This window comes from Barbus barbus (genome assembly GCF_936440315.1).
Source record: "Barbus barbus genome assembly, chromosome: 38".
Classification (NCBI taxonomy): domain Eukaryota; kingdom Metazoa; phylum Chordata; class Actinopteri; order Cypriniformes; family Cyprinidae; genus Barbus; species Barbus barbus.
The window spans coordinates 10580921-10599490 of record NC_136716.1 but is presented as its reverse complement, the minus strand read 5'-3'; the positions used below and the strand labels follow the sequence as shown (position 1 = coordinate 10599490).

The 18570-nt window shown below is 36.3% G+C and overlaps 2 protein-coding genes across 3 annotated transcripts; one reads left to right on the top strand and one right to left on the bottom strand.

Moving 5' to 3' along the window:
• The first annotated feature begins 249 nt into the window (after positions 1-249).
• On the top strand, positions 250-5909 carry rpp30 (ribonuclease P/MRP 30 subunit). 2 transcript variants are annotated; one of them, XM_079397378.1, is made up of 11 exons: positions 250-468; positions 886-941; positions 1025-1081; positions 1163-1228; positions 2923-2991; positions 3123-3212; positions 3591-3707; positions 3786-3815; positions 3905-3942; positions 4047-4126; positions 4313-5909. In XM_079397378.1, the coding sequence occupies exons 1-11, from the start codon at positions 387-389 to the stop codon at positions 4417-4419; spliced, it is 792 nt and encodes a 263-aa protein (XP_079253504.1). In that variant the 5' UTR covers positions 250-386; the 3' UTR covers positions 4420-5909. The 2 variants fall into 2 exon arrangements, with proteins under 2 accessions (XP_079253504.1, XP_079253505.1); XM_079397379.1 differs by having other exon boundaries at positions 255-518.
• On the bottom strand, positions 5004-8704 carry ankrd1b (ankyrin repeat domain 1b (cardiac muscle); the record flags this gene model as incomplete). Its single annotated transcript, XM_079398521.1, has 8 exons — positions 5004-5090; positions 5552-5650; positions 5729-5827; positions 5921-6019; positions 6632-6730; positions 7721-7828; positions 8096-8239; positions 8678-8704. 8 exons carry the CDS (start codon positions 8702-8704, stop codon positions 5004-5006), a joined length of 762 nt encoding a protein of 253 aa, XP_079254647.1.
• Between the last annotated feature and the right edge of the window lie 9866 nt (positions 8705-18570).

The following is an 18570-nucleotide window of genomic DNA, read 5'->3' as shown; positions in this document are numbered from 1 at the left end:
ATTTCACTTACTTTTCGCTTTATTGTTATATATATATATATATATAGATATATATATGTATATATAACAGTATCCCGTTTACATCAATAACGTGCTTCTTTCCTGTGGTCGCGGTCCTCTCTATTCAAATCGGACCAATCGGAGAGTTCGCTACGACGTAGTTTCACCCCCAAAGCGGAAGTAAACTGTACTGTAGTTCTAGTTGACCAACGCAAACTACATGACCCATAAAGCCCAATTAACCCACGTGGTCCATGCTTCTGGTTCACGCTTTAGCCTGAATGTGTTTGTGCATGTGGGTCTCAGTACATCCGTTGAAATGGTTTAGATTTATGTGATAAGAAGTAAACTCTATATAGATTTGCGTTTGTAAAAACAGCGGAAAAATGTCTGCGTTTATGGATCTAAACATCATCAGCAGTAATGATAAAAACAGACTCAAAAGCATCATAGAGACATCTGCTCACCGTAAGTAGCAGAAATAGTAATTATTTTTGCTAAAATTATGGTTTACCTCGGTAGGTTAACTATCTACTTTAGTAATTATTAATAAGATGTTCATTAATAATGCATTTTGATTGTGAAAGCTTAACTCATACCTTGTCAAACAAGTTAACATTATTGGAAATCCAGTAGTTCTGTTTTGGCTGGGGTCTTCTAACTGCTCTAAGATTGTAATTAGCTGGGTGTTAGTTTGTGTGAGCTGGGAAATTATCTTGCACTAGCAACAAAACAACTACCAGTTGGTCATACCAGATCTGCTAGCTCATGACCAGCTTGGCCCAATTTTGATAAACTAGAAACAGGGTAAACAAATGCATAGATCTGATGTACTATTGAGAAACAATTGATTCAGTTATAAACTTTAACTGTTTTATATTTCAGTTGGCTACTCAACAGTCGCAATAAACTATGTGGTTGAACCACAACAGAAGAAACAGGTATGATATAAAGTAGTTAGACTAACCTCTACACTTTAAAAGTTCATTTGATGATGCTCATCTTGTCTTGTCTTGTATTGCAGGAAATTCCTAAGCCACAGAGTGTCTCAGACATATTTGATAAATTTCCAATAGTACAGGTAAATTACTTTAGCATGTTTCTAGCGCATACTTAACCATGATGGATACTGTTAATTAACATTGTGTGCTTTTTTGTATAGGGCAAATTTTCTCCCATCAAAGTACTGAATCGATTGACCATCATAGCCTCTGATGCATCTCATTTTGTAAGTTGCAAATTTATAATGAAGAAATTCTAAGAAATTTGCTAACGTTTTATTTACAGTATCTCTCAGAAGTGAGTACACCCCTCACATTTTTGTAAATATTTTATTATATCTTTTCATGTGGCAACACTGAAGAAATTACACTTTGCTACAATGTAAAGTAGTGAGTGTACAGCTTGTATAACAGTGTAAATTTGCTGTCCCCTCAAAATAACTCAACAAACAGCCATTAATGTCTAAACCGCTGGCCACAAAAGTGAGTATACCCCTAAGTGAAAATGTCCAAATTGGGCTCAATTAGCCATTTTCTCTCCCTGGTGTCATGTGACTCGTTAGTGTTACAAGGTCTCAGGTGTGAATGGGGAGCAGGCGTGTTAAATTTGGTGTTATCGCTCTCACCATCTCATACTGGTCACTGGAAGTTCAACATGGCACCTCATGGCAAAGAACTCTCTGAGGATCTGAAAAAAAGAATTGTTGCTCTACATAAAGATGGCGTAGGCTGTAAGAAGATTGCCAAGACCCTGAAACTGAGCTGCAGCACGGTGGCTAAGACCATACAGCGGTTTAACAGGACAGGTCCCACTCAGAACAGGCCTTGCCATGGTCGACCAAAGAAGTTGAGTGCACGTGCTTGGCGTCATATCCAGAGGGTGTGTTTGGGAAATAGACGTATGAGTGCTGCCAGCATTGCTGCAGAGGTTGAAGGGGTGGGGGGTCCGCCTGTCAGTGCTCAGACCATACGCCGCACACTGCATCAAATTGGTCTGCATTGCTGTCGTCCCAGAAGGAAGCCTCTTCTAAAGATGATGCACAAGAAAGCCCATAAACAGTTTGCTGAAGACAAGCAGACTAAGGACATGGATTACTGGAACCATGTCCTGTGGTATGATGAGAACAAGATAAACTTATTTGGTTCAGATGGTGTCAAGAGTGTGTGGCGGCAACCAGGTGAGGAGTACAAAGACAAGTGTGTCTTGCCTATAGTAAAGCATGGTGGTGGGAGTGTCATGGTCCTGGGGCTGCATGAGTGCTGCCGGCACTAGGGAGCTACAGTTCATTGAGGGAACCATGAATGCCAACATGTACTGTGCCATACTGAAGAAGAGACTGGGCCGCAGGGCAGTATTCCAACATGAAAACACACCTCCAAGACGACCACTGCCTTGCTAAAGAAGCTGAGGGTAAAGGTGATGGACTGGCCAAGCATGTCTCCAGACCTAAACCCTATTGAGCATCTGTGGGGCATCCTCAAACGGAAGGTGGAGCAGCGCAAGGTCTCGAACATCCACCAGCTCCGTGATGTCATCATGGAGGAGTGGAAGAGGACTCCAGTGGCAACCTGTGAAGCTCTGGTGAGCTCCATGCCCAAGAGCGTGAAGGCAGTGCTGGAAAATAATGGTGGCCACACAAAATATTGACTCTTTTGGCCCAATTTGGACATTGTCACTTAGGGGTATACTCACTTTTGTGGCCAGCGGTTTAGACATTAATGGCTGTGTGTTGAATTATTTTGAGGGGACAGCAAATTTACACTGTTATACAAGCTGTACACTCATTACTTTACATTGTAGCAAAGTGTCATTTCTTCAGTGTTGTCACATGAAAAGATATAACAAAATATTTACAAAAATGTGAGTGGTGTACTCACTTCTGTGAGACTGTATATAGTGAAATTTGTATATTTTCTTCAGAGACCAACTAATGAATACAAAAGCTTCGATCTTGTGGCGGTGCACCCCAAGACAGAAAAACTCTTTCATGTAAGGAAAATTGCATTTCTGAATTAGCTTATTTTTTCCATTTAGTATAATTTATTTTCTTTTACATTTCTGATGAAAACCAACAGTTGTGATTTTTAAAGTTTCTGTATATTTTCCTTTGTCTATGTCAGGCAGCCTGCATGACTTTTGATGTGGACATTATCTGCATTGCAGTGGCTGAAAAACAGCCCTTTCATATTAAAAGGGCTCCAGTTAATGGGGTGAGTTATAGTATTTTATATTCATGCCTAACAGCATACCAGGTGATTTTTAAGTGTCACTGCAGCATTTATAGACCTCTGCAATTTTACTTATGTTATTACCAAGTTGTGAATATGAGATCCTGAATATTCCACACCGAAATTAAAATTAATGTCCTTGCAAAATGTTGAGCTGCATGGACTACTTTAATGATAATATATCATGGTGTTTTGCATTCTTTCCAAAACTTGACAGCACCAGACATTCACTTTTTTATGTTTAAAATGTCACCTTTTAATACAGGTTTGAAACAACTTGATGGTTAAAAATAATAGCAATTTAGGGGTGAACTATCCCTTTAAATTGTATCAACACTGTTATTTTGTTGGTCACTTCAGGCTATTGACAGGGGGGTTTTCTTTGAGACCTGTTATGCGGCAGCCATCAGAGACGCCACTATGAGGAGATACACCATTGCCAATGCCATCAGCCTCATGGAAGTCTGTAAAGGAAAAGTATGTTGTCCCTTTTTACAGACAAACACTTTTAAAATGTGTTAAGCTAGTTCTGAATATTTTTTTTTTTCCTCACAGAATATCATAGTGTCCAGTGGAGCAGAAAGGGTAAAAAGTCTTTTGTAAATTTATATAATTTCAATGTTACTGGGTTGTATAGTCAGTATGACACTGTTGTCTTTTGTTCTTTTCCTTAGCCTCTTGAGTTGAGGGGCCCATATGACATTGCCAATTTGTATCCTTTTTTTAATTTGTGTATGAATAAATTGTGTGAATATGTCATGGTACTTCTAAAAGGCAGTGTATCTGTGTTGATATGTTCCTTCATTGAGATTTCAGAGGTCTTGTGTTTAGCCTGTCTGAGGGAGATGCCAAAGCTGCTGTTTCTACTAACTGTCGATCTGTCTTGCTTCATGGAGGTAAGTGACTGGAAAATCGCTCAACTATTTCTCCAGTACAGGCCTAATTCTATGCCACGTGGGCTTGTTTTTTGTTAGATAGCTAGTGGACTTGCTGAGTATGCATTTATACCGTATACTCTTTGATATTAGTTGTAAAGTGTTATGTGAATGTTCGTCAGTCATTTTCATTATTCTTTATAACAGAGACGAGAGCCACTGCATCTGGTGTTGTTTACACCATGAAGAAACCTAAAACTCCCCAGAAGCAAGAAGAAGAACCTCCAGTATCTAAAAAGGCCAAAACTAATTAACATAGCCAGTATTTCAGAATTCATGTGTATTAATTTTTTTTAATTGAAAATTAATATTCCTTGAATCCTTTTTCCTCAATCTTGCAATCCACTTTAAATTGAAAGATGATACAGATATTTAAAAAATGACATTTATTTAGCTGAGCTTTAAAAGAATTGCAAACAAAATTTACAGATAAATTAAACTAGTACAAAAATGCTCATTTCACATTACGTGCATTCTGTCATAAAACGTGATTTAGAATACCAAAAATGTCAATCAATCATGCTCAGACTGAATCTAATCTTAGCAGTAGAGCTATTTCAGGCAATGCATTTCCATGTGAAGAGGAAGCTCTATGTTCCATTAAGTTTCTCATTCCTTTCTGCCTTATCTGTGGTTCAATAAAAAGTACTGTGCTTCAATTTCCAAAACTCTTGCAAAACTTTCACATAACTTTTCCTTTTGAAAAAGGCATAATGTCATGCAGGGCTCAATAATATACCCTCCTTAGATATCAGATTCTAATATGCAGGCAATCTAAAAATGCAGGTTTTTGAGTATATTATGCCCAAAGCGCACCTATGGTGGTCAAGTATTGCATCTACTTTTTTCCATCCTTAAAGTTGTCAACGATGGTTTTAGCTCCATTCTGCCACTCGCAAACACTGTCCATTGGTGACTTTCCCTCCTGGAGAAGATAAAGCAATATTGATCCTAAGCCTTTACAAAAACATCTTGGCTACTAAAAATTATTTTAGAGGGCTGTTTCTGCACTAGCAAAAGTAAATAAGCTTACATAAGAACCAGAAGATGGCACTGTGCACAGCTTAAATAAGCATCCTAGTGAAATTTATTGAGAATTAATTTAACTATGTAGGAAATCACCATTTATTAGTATCTGATAGCATCCTAATACATGAGCACAGGGGCGCTGCTACGGTTTCTGGGCCCCCTGGACAGCATATTCACTCGGGCCCCCGCTTTCGTGTTCTGTCGGTGAATTGCGTTCCAGGGAAGTCCCCCTCGGTAGAAATCATGTTTCTCCATCGTCAGGCCCTTAGAATCGTCCTAACCCCCCCCTTACAGTGCCCCTGCACAAGCAACAAGATAAAAGTATATAGGCTAAGCATTACATTTAAGAATACTTACACAATTCTTGAGTTTTAAGTCACCTCCATGCAACAGAAGTTGTTGGATGAGCTTGACATGATTCAGTCTGACTGCATCATGCAGTGGTGTGTCACCCTCCTGATGCAGAAAGACATTTAAAGTGACCATTAAAGTGTTCTTTACTTTATTTAATGACTGTGTTGCCAAATTTCTTACTATGTCTTTTGCATTGACGTCTGTGCCACAGTGTATGAGATGTTCAGCACATTCATGGTGTCCTGTCCTGACTGCTACATGAAGGGGGGTGCTGCGAAGCTGAAGACGTCAAGTTTGACCGATAGAGACAGTATGTCAGACCACACCAGCTATATTATTAAAACAGATTTGCTGTCAAATTACTGCTTTTACCTTGTCTCTGGCATCCAGTTTTGCTCCATGGTTAAGTAGTGCTTCCAGCACAGGCAAACTGCCTCCACGACAAGCCCAGTGAACTTCAGTTGCTTGAAGCTAATTAAACACATCCAAAAGAATAAGATGATCCATTCATATTATGCAAATTAGAAGAATAGAATAGATGTACAGAATCGATCTTCAAAGAATAGATGCATTATAAGTAAAATTGACTCATACAATGTTACCACTTCCATAAAAACTAAGCAAGTTTAGTGTGATCCTCCTTATAATCAGTTAAAATATAAACAAAAAATCGTGGTGCAACCAACATGTGATACTTCCATGAAATGTCAAGATCAGTAAGGTTCAAAATTTATATTGATGAATTAATTCATAATATTTGTTGAAATACTTTTGCCTTTAAATGTATTTTTAAACTTTATGAAAAATAATGTGAATTAAAAATGTATACATTCTCATGTGTTCAAGGATTAAGGTAAATGTTACTACGTTTTGCTTGATGGTTACACCAGTTGCATTTTTAGTCATTAAATTTAAACTTTTCTGGAAAATGGTATAAAAGTATTTCTATACTAGAAATTGAAGCTTAGGTTTAAAATATTTTCTTTGTCTTGATCTTGCACACTCAAGTATTAATGTGTATTTGTATTCATAGAAAAACTATGCACAAATTTACTTAAGTATTATGTAAATATTATTCAATACCTTGTCCTTATTTTCAATTGAAGCACCGGCCTCCAGCAGGGTTTGCACAATCTCCACATTTCCTTGTGAGCAAGCTCTGTGCAAAGCTGTTCGGTTGAACTAGTAAAATAATAATATATAACACTATTATTATTATTATTATTAACAAAATAATTATATTTTAATTCTCAGAAATCATGTTTTTTCATTGTGCATTCCAATTAATCTAAATCAAACTGGGTTAAAAAAAATAACTTAACAAAAACCGCTAACTCACACAATAAAAACATAACATAAAAAACATGATTTTCAAAAATGTTCAAAAACAGAGTTATCTGTTATTGCAAATAAACTCTTCATATATACGCACAGTGGGTAAAATAAGTATTGAACATGTCACCATTTGTTTTAGACAATATATTTCTAAAGGTGCTGTTGACTTGAAATTTTCACCAGACGTCGATAACAACCCAAGTAATCCATGAATACAAAGAAAACTAAAATAAGTTCAGAAATTAAGTTAATAATAAAATGGAATGACACGGGGAAAAAGTAAAAATGTATTGAACACATGAAGAAAGGGAGGTGCAAAAAGGCATGGAAAGCCAAGACTGCAGCAGAAATCTATTAGTAATTAGAAAGCAATCCCGCACCTTATCAGTGGAAAGTAATATTAGCTGGTTCAGTCCCAACACCTACAGTACCAGGATGATGAAGATGAAACATGGGTGGACATTTCAGCAAGACAATGATCCCAAACACAGCCAAGGAAACTCTCAGTTGGTTTCAGAGAAAGAAAATAAAGCTGCTAGAATGGCCCAGCCAATCACCTGACTTGATTCCAATAGAAAATAAGAACTAAAGATCAGAGTTCACAGAAGAAGCCCACAGAACCTTCAAGATTTGAAGACTCTGTGGAATTTGCTGTCCTTACCAAAAAAAGGCTTTTGTACAAAGTATTAAATTTCAGTAGTTCAATACTTTTCCCCTGTCATTCCATTTTATTACGCATAACTTAATTTCTGAACTTATTTGTTTTGTTTAATCTCCATCCTTCAGATTTAAGTGCTGTCAGGTACCTTTTATTCAATATGTTGGGTAAACACTTACATTATCACAGGCGTTTGGGTCTGCACCTCTGGCGAGGTAACTTTTGATCATTGGCAATTTGTTATCCAGCGCTGCCTTCAGAAAGTCATCCTCGTCAACAAAATCATTCTGTGAGACAATGAGATGATTACTTGAGGGGTTAAAATCTCATTAATAATGATTGCTTTGAAGTATGCTTACCACTATCTCTTGTTTAGACTGTGTTTTGTAGACTAGTGTACTTGTTTTTATCTTCTGACTTTCTATAATCTTCTGGAGGTCATTAGTGCTGTTGCCAGTCTGCAAAAGTATTCAAATATGCTAAAGAAAATGCACTTCTAATAACGCATGCTTCATGAAGTATACAAATGAATGCTTAAGAAACCTATATCTTACATTAAAACCATTTAAAATGACTTCACTGTCACACTGAAGGTTATAGGCTTTCAGATGATGTTCAACAGAGCTTTTGCATTCTTCAGAAGAATGCTGTGCCACAGTGTAATCCTGCTCTTTGTTTCCACTTGTGATGTCTGTAACCTAAAATAACATAAAATTAGAACACATATATTTTGTAGACCAAAGAAATAACCACTCAAAGGGATAGTTAACCTAAAAATTATATCCATCTTCATGTCATTCCAAACCTGTATGACTGACTTTCTTTTGTGGTAAACAAAAGAACAAATTCATTGAATGATCATAAAAAAAGAAGATATTTCACATTTATTTAGCAATTGAAGTAGTTTGAAGAGGATCTTGTTCTTAAATATTTCAAATAATATAATAAGTAGGCCTGCTATTATCTGTTTTTAAAGGTAACAAGAGCCCAGGGCCTAAAAATCCAAGATGCACAAAATAAACTTAAATCTTGAGAGAAAAGCATCAAATTAAACTATTTAAAATGCATAATGGCAATCACTAAAAACTAACTGCTTTTTTAAATAGACATTTAGAAATAGACATATAAGCCCTTACCAGCTTATCATCCTGTAGGATTCCCATGACTTTCCTTGAAAATTCCTTGTGCCAAAATGAAGGCATCCAAGCCAAGCATCACTTATATATGTGGTGGCGACAGTTTGAGATCACACTCCTGTTGTTCAGCAGACTCCTCCCACCTCTGAGGTTTCCCACGTCACTGTGATGTCATTTTGAAGGGGGCTGAGGGTGAAAAAAAAGGATTTTTTTTCAGAAGTCAGATGCCTTTGGGAACATTTAAAGGAATGGAAATTAAACCTGGTGTGCCGCCATAGAGCCCCCTGTCTATCCAAGGATGACTTACAGCTGACCACAAAGCCCAAGACACAGAACACCACTCCACATCACACACAAAGATGACAGGAAATGTTTATGAAGTGTTATGGAGACATATAACATCATAATCAGCTTTGACTGTCTCGTATTTTAAGGGAGATGTCTTCATTTATGAGGCTATTTTCTTCTTCGGTTTCATCACTTGCATTACTTCTGTTACGAGAGCAGGTAGAATTGTCGCACCCTGTGACTATTTTTAATTGAGCTGCCCATGAATCACTTACAGTAATGAGTCACATGGGTGGTTGTCTTGCATGACAGCTGCTATTTTACTAGTTTTCCAAACCTCCAGGGTCTATAAAACTATGAAATGATGCAGTAAAGATGTGAAGAATTTATCTATTAAAATTAATATTGGTAACATTGTATCATGTCTAATTGAGTGTCATTTTCAAGGCTTTCTTAAGCGCTGTGGAAGGCTACATACAGCATCTTTTAACAAGCAGAAGGGTACACTGGTGTTAGAAAGATATTTCCCTCCATAATATCTAATATTTGTTTGCAGAATTGGCACCAACGATGAAAAAAATATTGCCAATGGAGTCTAACATGCAACGTCTTTGTTCATTTATTAATTGAAACTTCAGAAGGCACTAGTTTCAAGAAGTCAAAAATTGTGCCGTTAAATAACAGTAATGTACTGGCAGCAGAGTCGCCAGTAATGTACTGTTAATTTACAGCCTTCTACCATTAATTTACAGCTCTTCTGTTTTACAGCATGTTACTGTTATACTACCATGGAAATTAACTCTGCTCCAATAGCTTCATGCAGTTCGAGTTTAAAATATTAGTATTCATATTGCGTTAGTAATGTGACCTTATATCTTTGAGTCCACTGAGAAGAAATATTTCTTATTATAAAACTACAAACACTTTAAATAAACATGTCTTTAACTCAAATCATTTCAGTTCATTATCAGCTATGACACATGCATATGCTGGAGAAGTTAATGAAAAGATCTTCGCCGCTTAAGCAACTGCACAGATACTGTGTTTAAATAAAGCAGCAGAATAGTGTTTGAGGCTCATCATTGACTGAAGCACAGGCTCTACTCTCCAGCACAATGGTGACCCACAAAACTACATTAACAGATCTCTCTTGTGCAAAAGCACATTAATACAGTTCAGATTAATATTTACTATTCTTATCAGTTCATGACTTTGCATAACTGTTTTCTGTGGACCTTCACTAATAATTCAGTAAAAATAACTTTTTTTCTTCTTTTGTTTAACCTGACTATTACATTTTACAGTAAATTGCTGTTTTTCCTTGAATTAACGGTAATCTGCTGGCAGCACGGTTGCCAGCAAGTAACTGTTTTTCTACAGTTTGTTGCCGTAAATTAATTACAGTTTATTGCTGTTAAATTACATTTCATGCTGTTTTTTTTTCATCTTACATATTTAACCCTTTAAACCCGCAACAAAATCCTCAGTTTTAAAGGAACTTAATGTGTGCACACTACAGAGTGCTAGAGTAACACTGAATCAGTGCTGAAGTTAATGAGATAATTCTGTGATTAATTAAGTGATGATTGTGCATGATCAAGCAAAATCACTGAATGAAAGAGAAACACAAGAGCTACAACTGAATTCAGCCATAGCTTAGATGAAATCAACTAAAATAAAGAAGACATTAAATCTCTTAAGATCTGATTAAACAACTCCTAAATCATTACTTCACACATTACTAACTAGACTGATGCTATTTCTGTCAGACGGAAATGTACGGGTTTTTTTTTTAACTACCATGATGGAGATCAGTGTTAGCTTTAGTTGTGCCCTTGAACCTAGACTTTTTAACATTAGCTTTTCTTTGGCTGTTGTAAACATGTGTTTTAAAGCATATTTATTATAGAAAACGAACCAAAGCAAAATTTGTAATTTTGTTAGTTGTGTTGTGCTAATGACATAACCACCCTTAAACACCATATTCACTAATATGTGATTTGTTTTCTCCAGTGTCTGTTCTATTACCAAAGTGATGTAATAACAGCCTGCTCATGCTTTTGCTCTAGTTTATGTAAGATTGTTGAAAACAATTGCTGACAATTTAAAACAAAAAACTCTAAATTGCTGTGAAACACACACATCAAGAATCAGCGTATGAATCTCAACAATTGTGACTAAAATAAATAAACAGATCAACTCTGAACATCACAAAACACGCTACTAAAACTCAACACAAAACAAAAGCAATTATAAAAGCAAATTGAAATAATTATAAAATAAGTGGACAATTAAGTGGCATAATTTATTCATGCTGCAATGCATGCTGGGAGTCATGGGTGAGTTTTGTACTGTGCTGGTACCCAGCATGCATTGCAGCATGAAGCTTTTGACTCACCATTGTTGAGATTCATATGCTGATTCTTGATGTCTGTATGTGTCTAAAAGATGCTGTAGCACTGAAGTTAAAGACTGAATTAGAGCAGAGAAGCAGATTGCTTCATGACGATTTTAATCCAAAAAACATAAGCTTATTTTGGTTTTTGCTGCTGTGACTAATGTGTTTTACAAACACTAAAAAGTCAAGGGTCAAGAACCCAACTAAAGCAATGCTGATCGCCATAATGGTGAGGTCAAACGAAACATTTTCAATAAAGCATCTAAATGTCTATTAATTCTCAAATACATTTTGTAGATATATGACAGAAGAAATAAAGTCAGACTGTGATGCATGAAGCTGGTGATGCTGTTTGTGGAGTTGTTTAATCATCCTCTGCTGTTTTATTTCAGTTGATTTCATCTAAGACTGTGGCTGTTTGTCAGTTGTGGTTTCATTTCTTGCTCTTGCTCACAGCAGCTGTTCATCATTGGCTGAATTCACTCATTAGTTTTCATTCTCCCTGTCAGGTGGACTATATTTGTAAACTCATGTAGGGAATAGTGAATGAGGGTGTACAGTCTCTGAGTGTCGACTCTGAGCGCTGTTACTTCACAGGACTAAGGAAGGATACTTTCTCGAAAACAACAAATATTACCCAGAATTCATTGGGTTTTTTACGGGATTTTACTGTTGTAATGAAAAAACTGAATGTTACTGTCAGAATATGGCCATTTTTTAACAGCAATTTTTTACAGTGCATATATGGGAATTATTCCAATGAGATAATAATGGGACTTTCTGTATTATGTAATATCTTGTTAATGTATTTAGACCATAGGTCAGTAAGATATATGATATGTAAAGCTTCCATGTTGTGTTTTTTTCTGTCCTCTTAAGAGTGTTACAAAAATGCTTGTAAAAGATGATCTGTAACTAAACACATTGCCTGAATATCTATCAACCATTTCTGGAGCTTGTAACAGCCTCTACCTGCTCTTTTTAGACCTCAGGTTTTATTTTTTATTTATTTATTTTTTCAGTAAAGAGACCACTTGAACTTAAAGATTTTTAATCAGTATTGTTTTTGTCTATAAAAATAGCTAAACATGAAATATGTTTTAAAAGCTTTTATTTTAAACGTAAACATTTTTGCAGTGTTGAGTGTGCCTCTAATCTGAAGGTATGTATCGCATGTTCATGCTTTGAGTTTCAGTCAGGTGGTACTGTGACTGATTTATCTACTAAATGCCACGTGTGTGTTGAACTTGTCACCACATAGCTCTGGTACAGTATACCATGAGCAATATTAATATGCAATATGAAATATTAACCTTGTGCTGACACATTTCTATGCACTAGCGCTACATCAAAGATGTGCAAGGCAAGTTTTCAAACCTTTCATCACACTGAGTGATAATATCATATGGAAATATTACTCAGTGTTGATGCATGAAAGCTTGGCAGTCATATTACAGAAAAAAAATAATAATTGAGCATTGGAATAATTGGCAATTCAGCTGTAAGCATTCAGTGTTCTACTCTCTTAAACTTTTCATGCTCTTGCTAGTAGCATAATTTATCTAATAACAATGTATTACAGTGAACATAATATTTTTATGGCTAAGGCAAATTTTTTATAGATAACATTTTATCCTAAATACATAAATACAGCTAAATATTATTTCACTCATTTTGTGTAATTGTTAATATTTTCCTATGTTTGGTTTTTATACCCACTGACAATGCTAACAATTATTAAATTAATTTTCACACAATAACAAATAAAATTGTTTTTGGCCTTGACCTTTTCCACTGTTTCCAGCAATTAAAATCATACCACAATGTCAAAATTGAAACAATCTATTAAACTGATATTCATATTTAGCTGTGTCCCACATTTTGCATGCAACCATTTTACAGCATTTATTGATTTGTTATAATAATAATAATAATAATATAATAAACTTTATTTTATACAGCGCCTTTAAAAGTAGTATCTCAAAGTGCATTACGTACAAATATGAAGTAAAAAATATATTTTTTACTTCATACAAGAGTACAGGCAGTAAAAAACAAATAAAACAATACAAGGCCAATATAATAAAACACAAAGTAATCACATAAATCACATAAAAACTATCCTAAAAAAGTAAGTTTTAAGCTTGAGTTTGTTGTTATTTACATGTTTTTAATGTATTTATTTATTTTGTGCTTCATGTCTTCTTTTGAACCATATTTATTGAAAGTGCCATGTAGTTCTTTTATAATAATATGAACAGTAAATTTTGCATTGTATAATGTGCCTCAGATTTCTCATGTAGACCAGCTTTTATGTAACACGTATATAAATATTCATGCTATCTGATGGATGTAATTGTATTTTCACAGTGTGATCAGTGTGACTAATGTGAGGTGCTGAGTGCGCAGACAGCAGTGGGACTGGAATGTGTGGAATGCCTCCTAATGAGCTGAGCCACTGAATGGGATTCAGAATCCAATACATCTGAACCTTCTCCACAGAGTGCCAACAAGTAGTTAATTAGGAAGAAGAGTAGAACAAATGATAATTTTTCTTTATTGCTTGTTAATATACCTGAATATTTTCATAATTTCTAACTGTTCAGATCCGGAGATTTGATTATAGTTAATACATAATATATTTAATATACATTTAACATTAATTTGCATGAAATTGAAAATTCATTACTACAGCTATTTTATAAGTACTGTACATTGTGTAAATCCTGCTCATCATTCAAATAGTAATTCGTAGTGTATTTTACATGTAATTGTAAAATTGTTTTATAAACTAGAAAATGACTGCAACATATTGTTACAAATGTAGCATCTGAGAATATGATGTGCACAATGAACATAAATTTATATGGTATGATGGGTGAAGAAACCCCCCTTAAGAACAATGTGGATTTACTTTTAAATTAAAATATTAAAGAGGGAAAAGTTTACACCCCCCATCTGTTAATGCATTGACTTCTTGAGCATCAGTACATATTTTCACTTTTTTTAATACAACCCGAATTCCAGAAATGTTGGGACGTTTTTGAAATTTGAATAAAATGAAAACTAAAAGACTTTCAAAATCACATGAGCCAATATTTTATTCACAATAGAGCATAGAGAACATAAATGTTTAAACATATACATTTTACACTTTTCTCCACTAAATGAGATCATTTCAAATTTGATGCCTGCTACAGGTCTCAACAAAGTTGGCACGGGGGCAACAAAGGGCTGAAAAGGCAAGAAATTTTGAAAAGATTCACCTGGGAGAACATCTAGCAACTAATAAAGTTAATTGACATCAGGTCTGTAACATGATTAGCTATAAAAGGGATGTCTTAGAGAGGCAGAGTATCTCAGAAGTAAAGATGAGTCTCTCAGAAGCAGAGGCTCTCCAATCGGTGAAAGAGTGCGTGAAAAGATTGTGGAATACTTTGTAATTTGACGTTGAGGAATGTTGTTTTTAAAGGCTTTGCAAATCTCATCATCTACAGCGCCCTCAGACGACACTGCATCACTCATCGGCATGATTCTGTCATTGACATTTCTAAATGGGCCCAGGAATACTTCCAGAAACCACTGTCGGTAAACACAATCCGCTCTGCCATCTGCAGATGCCAACTAAAGCTCTATCGTGCAAAAAAGAAGCCATATGTGAACATGGTCCAGAAGCGTCGTCGTGTCCTGTGGGCCAAGGCTCATTTAAAATGGACTTTTTCAAAGTGGAAAAGTGTTCTATGGTCAGACGAGTCCAAATTTGACATTCTTGTTGGAAATCACAGACGCCGTGTCCTCCGGGCTAAAGAGGAGGGAGACCTTACAGCATGTTATCAGCGTTCAGTTCAAAAGCCAGCATCTCTGATGGTATGGGGGTGCATAAATGCATACGGTATGGGCAGCTTACATGTTTTGGAAGGCACTATGAATGCTATGAATGTATATAAAGGTTTTAGAGCAACATATGCTCCCCTCCAGATGATGTCTATTTCAAGGAAGGCCTTGTGTGTTTCAGCAGGACAATGCAAAACCACATACTGCAACTATTACAATAGCATGGCTTCGTACTAGAAGAGTCCAAGTGCTGAATTGGCCTGTCTGCAGTCCAGATCAGAGAACATTTGGCGTATCATTAAACTAAAAATACATCAAAGACGACCACAAACTCTTCAACAGCTGGAAACCTACATCAGGCAAGAATGGGACCAAATTCCAATACCAAAACTCAAGAAACTCATAACCTCGATGCCCAGACGTCTTCAAACTGTTTTGAAAAGAAGATTAAAGATTACCAAACAATTTATTTCAGCGGATTAACTTGCACGGATTAATTGTTCACATCAAGACTAGCGATGTGTGCTAGTAAAGTAAATAAAGTCCATTTTGATTTCATGCGGACTTTAATATTTTGTCAAAATAAAATGTCCAATAGGAGAGTTTATTATACTGTGGAGATCAAATTTAGAGAACAAATTACAATTTTCTAAATTCCGAGGTCACTGCTTAGTCCTATTTGAAGTTGTAAGGTCCACACATTTGGCCCAAAGAAGGTGTTCAATGGTGGATGAAGGTTTCCTGCGTGTTCGGTCTTTTCAATGTGCAAAGTTCTTCAATTTAAGTTAAACTCTAATCTGACTCCATTTTATTATGACCTCGTATTTAGCTTGAAATACAAATTGCTTGCTTGTCTATTTCTAATTAGTATTCTTCTGATATTTGATTATTCTAGTTAACTCTTGACTTCATATTTACTCGTTCATTCGGTTGCTCATGTCTCTAACAAGGATGCAACGTAATCTACTCAAAGGAGTCAATAATTACAGAGTAAAACAGAATAAGGTCAAATGTAACAATTTATTATCAGTCAGGTAAATACTGTATCTATTATGTCAATTACACAGCAATTCAAAGAGATCAAATCATATCAATACAAAACATCGAATTCTCAAAGATAAATCTAAGGATTACAGAGTAAAGGATGCATACCTGACTTTATAGAAATACATAGTGCGAGTATTGAGACACACACTACGGGCTTCTGGCTACAGAAAACGCCCCGATCCTTTTGCAACATTTCCTTAAGTACTTCAGACCAAGACCAATACCCCCCGAGGTGGAGACCGGAACTAACAATTGTAATTTGCTTTGATCAAGTCGAGTTAACACCTTTAGGGACAGAAGGTAGTTTGCATGAAAGGCACTGGGAACTGACCCACCCTCTACAGTATGCGAAATATCTCTGAACTCTTACGATCTGTATTACCTTTTAGTTTACTTCTTGTAAGAATGAGACCATTGTACCAGACGCCCTGAGACAATTCAAATGATGCCAAACATGACTGTAAATATCACTTGCATTCACGTAGAACATTATATTCTACTATCAACCATTCTGAGTGAGTTGAGTGAAGGGAAGGATGGGTGAGGGGAAGGAAGGGGATGAAAAGGAACTGATGCATATATGAGAGAGGCATTTTCCCGCATTTTCTCTCAGTGGGATGTGGAGACAGATGTCTGTATGTTAATGCACCGTGTGTGTGTTGTCCATCTCAGAAGTTCAAAGTGTCTGAGGTTCTGTAATTCTTACAAAGTTCTCCTAACAGGAGTAAAAGTGTGCAGTTTTCACTTATTTTGAAAGATGGTGAGCTGTTCTAAAGTGACTGAAACCCTCCAACAGCAGGTTGTCCATAAAGGCCAATAGCAGCCATAGCGAGAGAAGTTGGTCATTCCAAATCTGTGATTTCTAGACATCTTTACAATGTCACTCTTTCAAAAACTCATTCAAGTCCCCCAAAAAAAGCTGGTCGTCCACGAAAGACAAATGCACGAGAGGACAGGATAATGCAGAGAATCTCAGTGGGCAATCGGTTCAACACTGCAGCTAGAATTGCTTGCCAGTTCAGCACTGAACAGGGTAAATTTAGTCTTGGCATACAGTGTCTCAAAGTTTAAGAGAATTTGGACTGAAAGCCAACTCTGCAGTGATCAAACCTCTCATCAGCATAAACAATCAAAATGCTAGACTAACCTTTGCTGAGGAGCATTGTGTGGACAGAGGAGAACTAGTCTAAAGTTCACTTCAGGGATGAAAGCATTTATTTGGGTCCGATGGAAAACATTATGTTTGTCGTCAAACTGGGGAAAGACTGAACCCAAATAAGCCAGTGAAAGGTGGAGGAGGAAGTGTCATAGTTTGGGAAATGTTTTCTGCAGCGGGAGTTGGGCCTCTGCAAAATGGGTAAAGCAGTTCCTTGAAGCTGAAAACATTGAAATAATAAAATGGCCAGCCAAAAGTCCTGATCTAAACTCGATTGAAAATCTCTGGAAAATCCTTGGTGACAAAGTTATGACTAAGAAACCCACTACAGTCACCAAACTGTGGAAGAAGAGTGGACCAAGATCACACCAGCATAGTGTGAGAGACTACTGATGTCCTGTGGCTACAGATAGCGCAGGTTTAACATTTAAACATTGTTATGCTTGAACTGTTTTAGTATATCTATAGATTTTATTTTAGGCCAGTCTTGATGATATGAGAAGGCTAAATTGATCAAACATAGGCTATGATCAGCTCATGCAGCTGGCCGCTTGGTCGTTACTTTAAAAAAACAAAAACTTATAGGCTATTTAACGAACAAAAATGCTCCAAACGTTTTCTAAATTAACTTAAAAAAACGAAACGAAATATAATAATTTTGCCATTACACACAAAACTGAACTATTTTAATAGCCGAAACAGTAGTATAAACTGTTTTAGCAGAAGGGGGAAAAAAGACGGGCTCGGGTCGGACTCGGGCCGGTAATTCTGATAAGCTGTCGGACGTGGGCCGGGCTAGGGCCTGAGCGTCTCGGGCCAGGGCCGGGCTAGGGCCTAAATTTGAGGCCCGTGCAGGGCTCTAGCTGGAAATACATCACTGCACTGAAGTAAAGTCAGCAGCAACTTCCGGTTCATGCCCCATGTATTATAATTATTAAATAAAAAAAAATTATGTTTCTAGTAACAACATGCCACTTGGGGCCTTCTGTGCCAATTGAGCTAATCTTACCACAAGGGTCTAATTTTATCTAAATAAAAACAAAAATTTTTACTTTACACAAATCTAAAAACATTGATGTGTCCAGACACCAAAATGTTTGGTACTGAATATAATACAAAGTTATAGGTTACCATTTTCCAGAGGCACAAAATTAGGCCATCTTGCCCCAG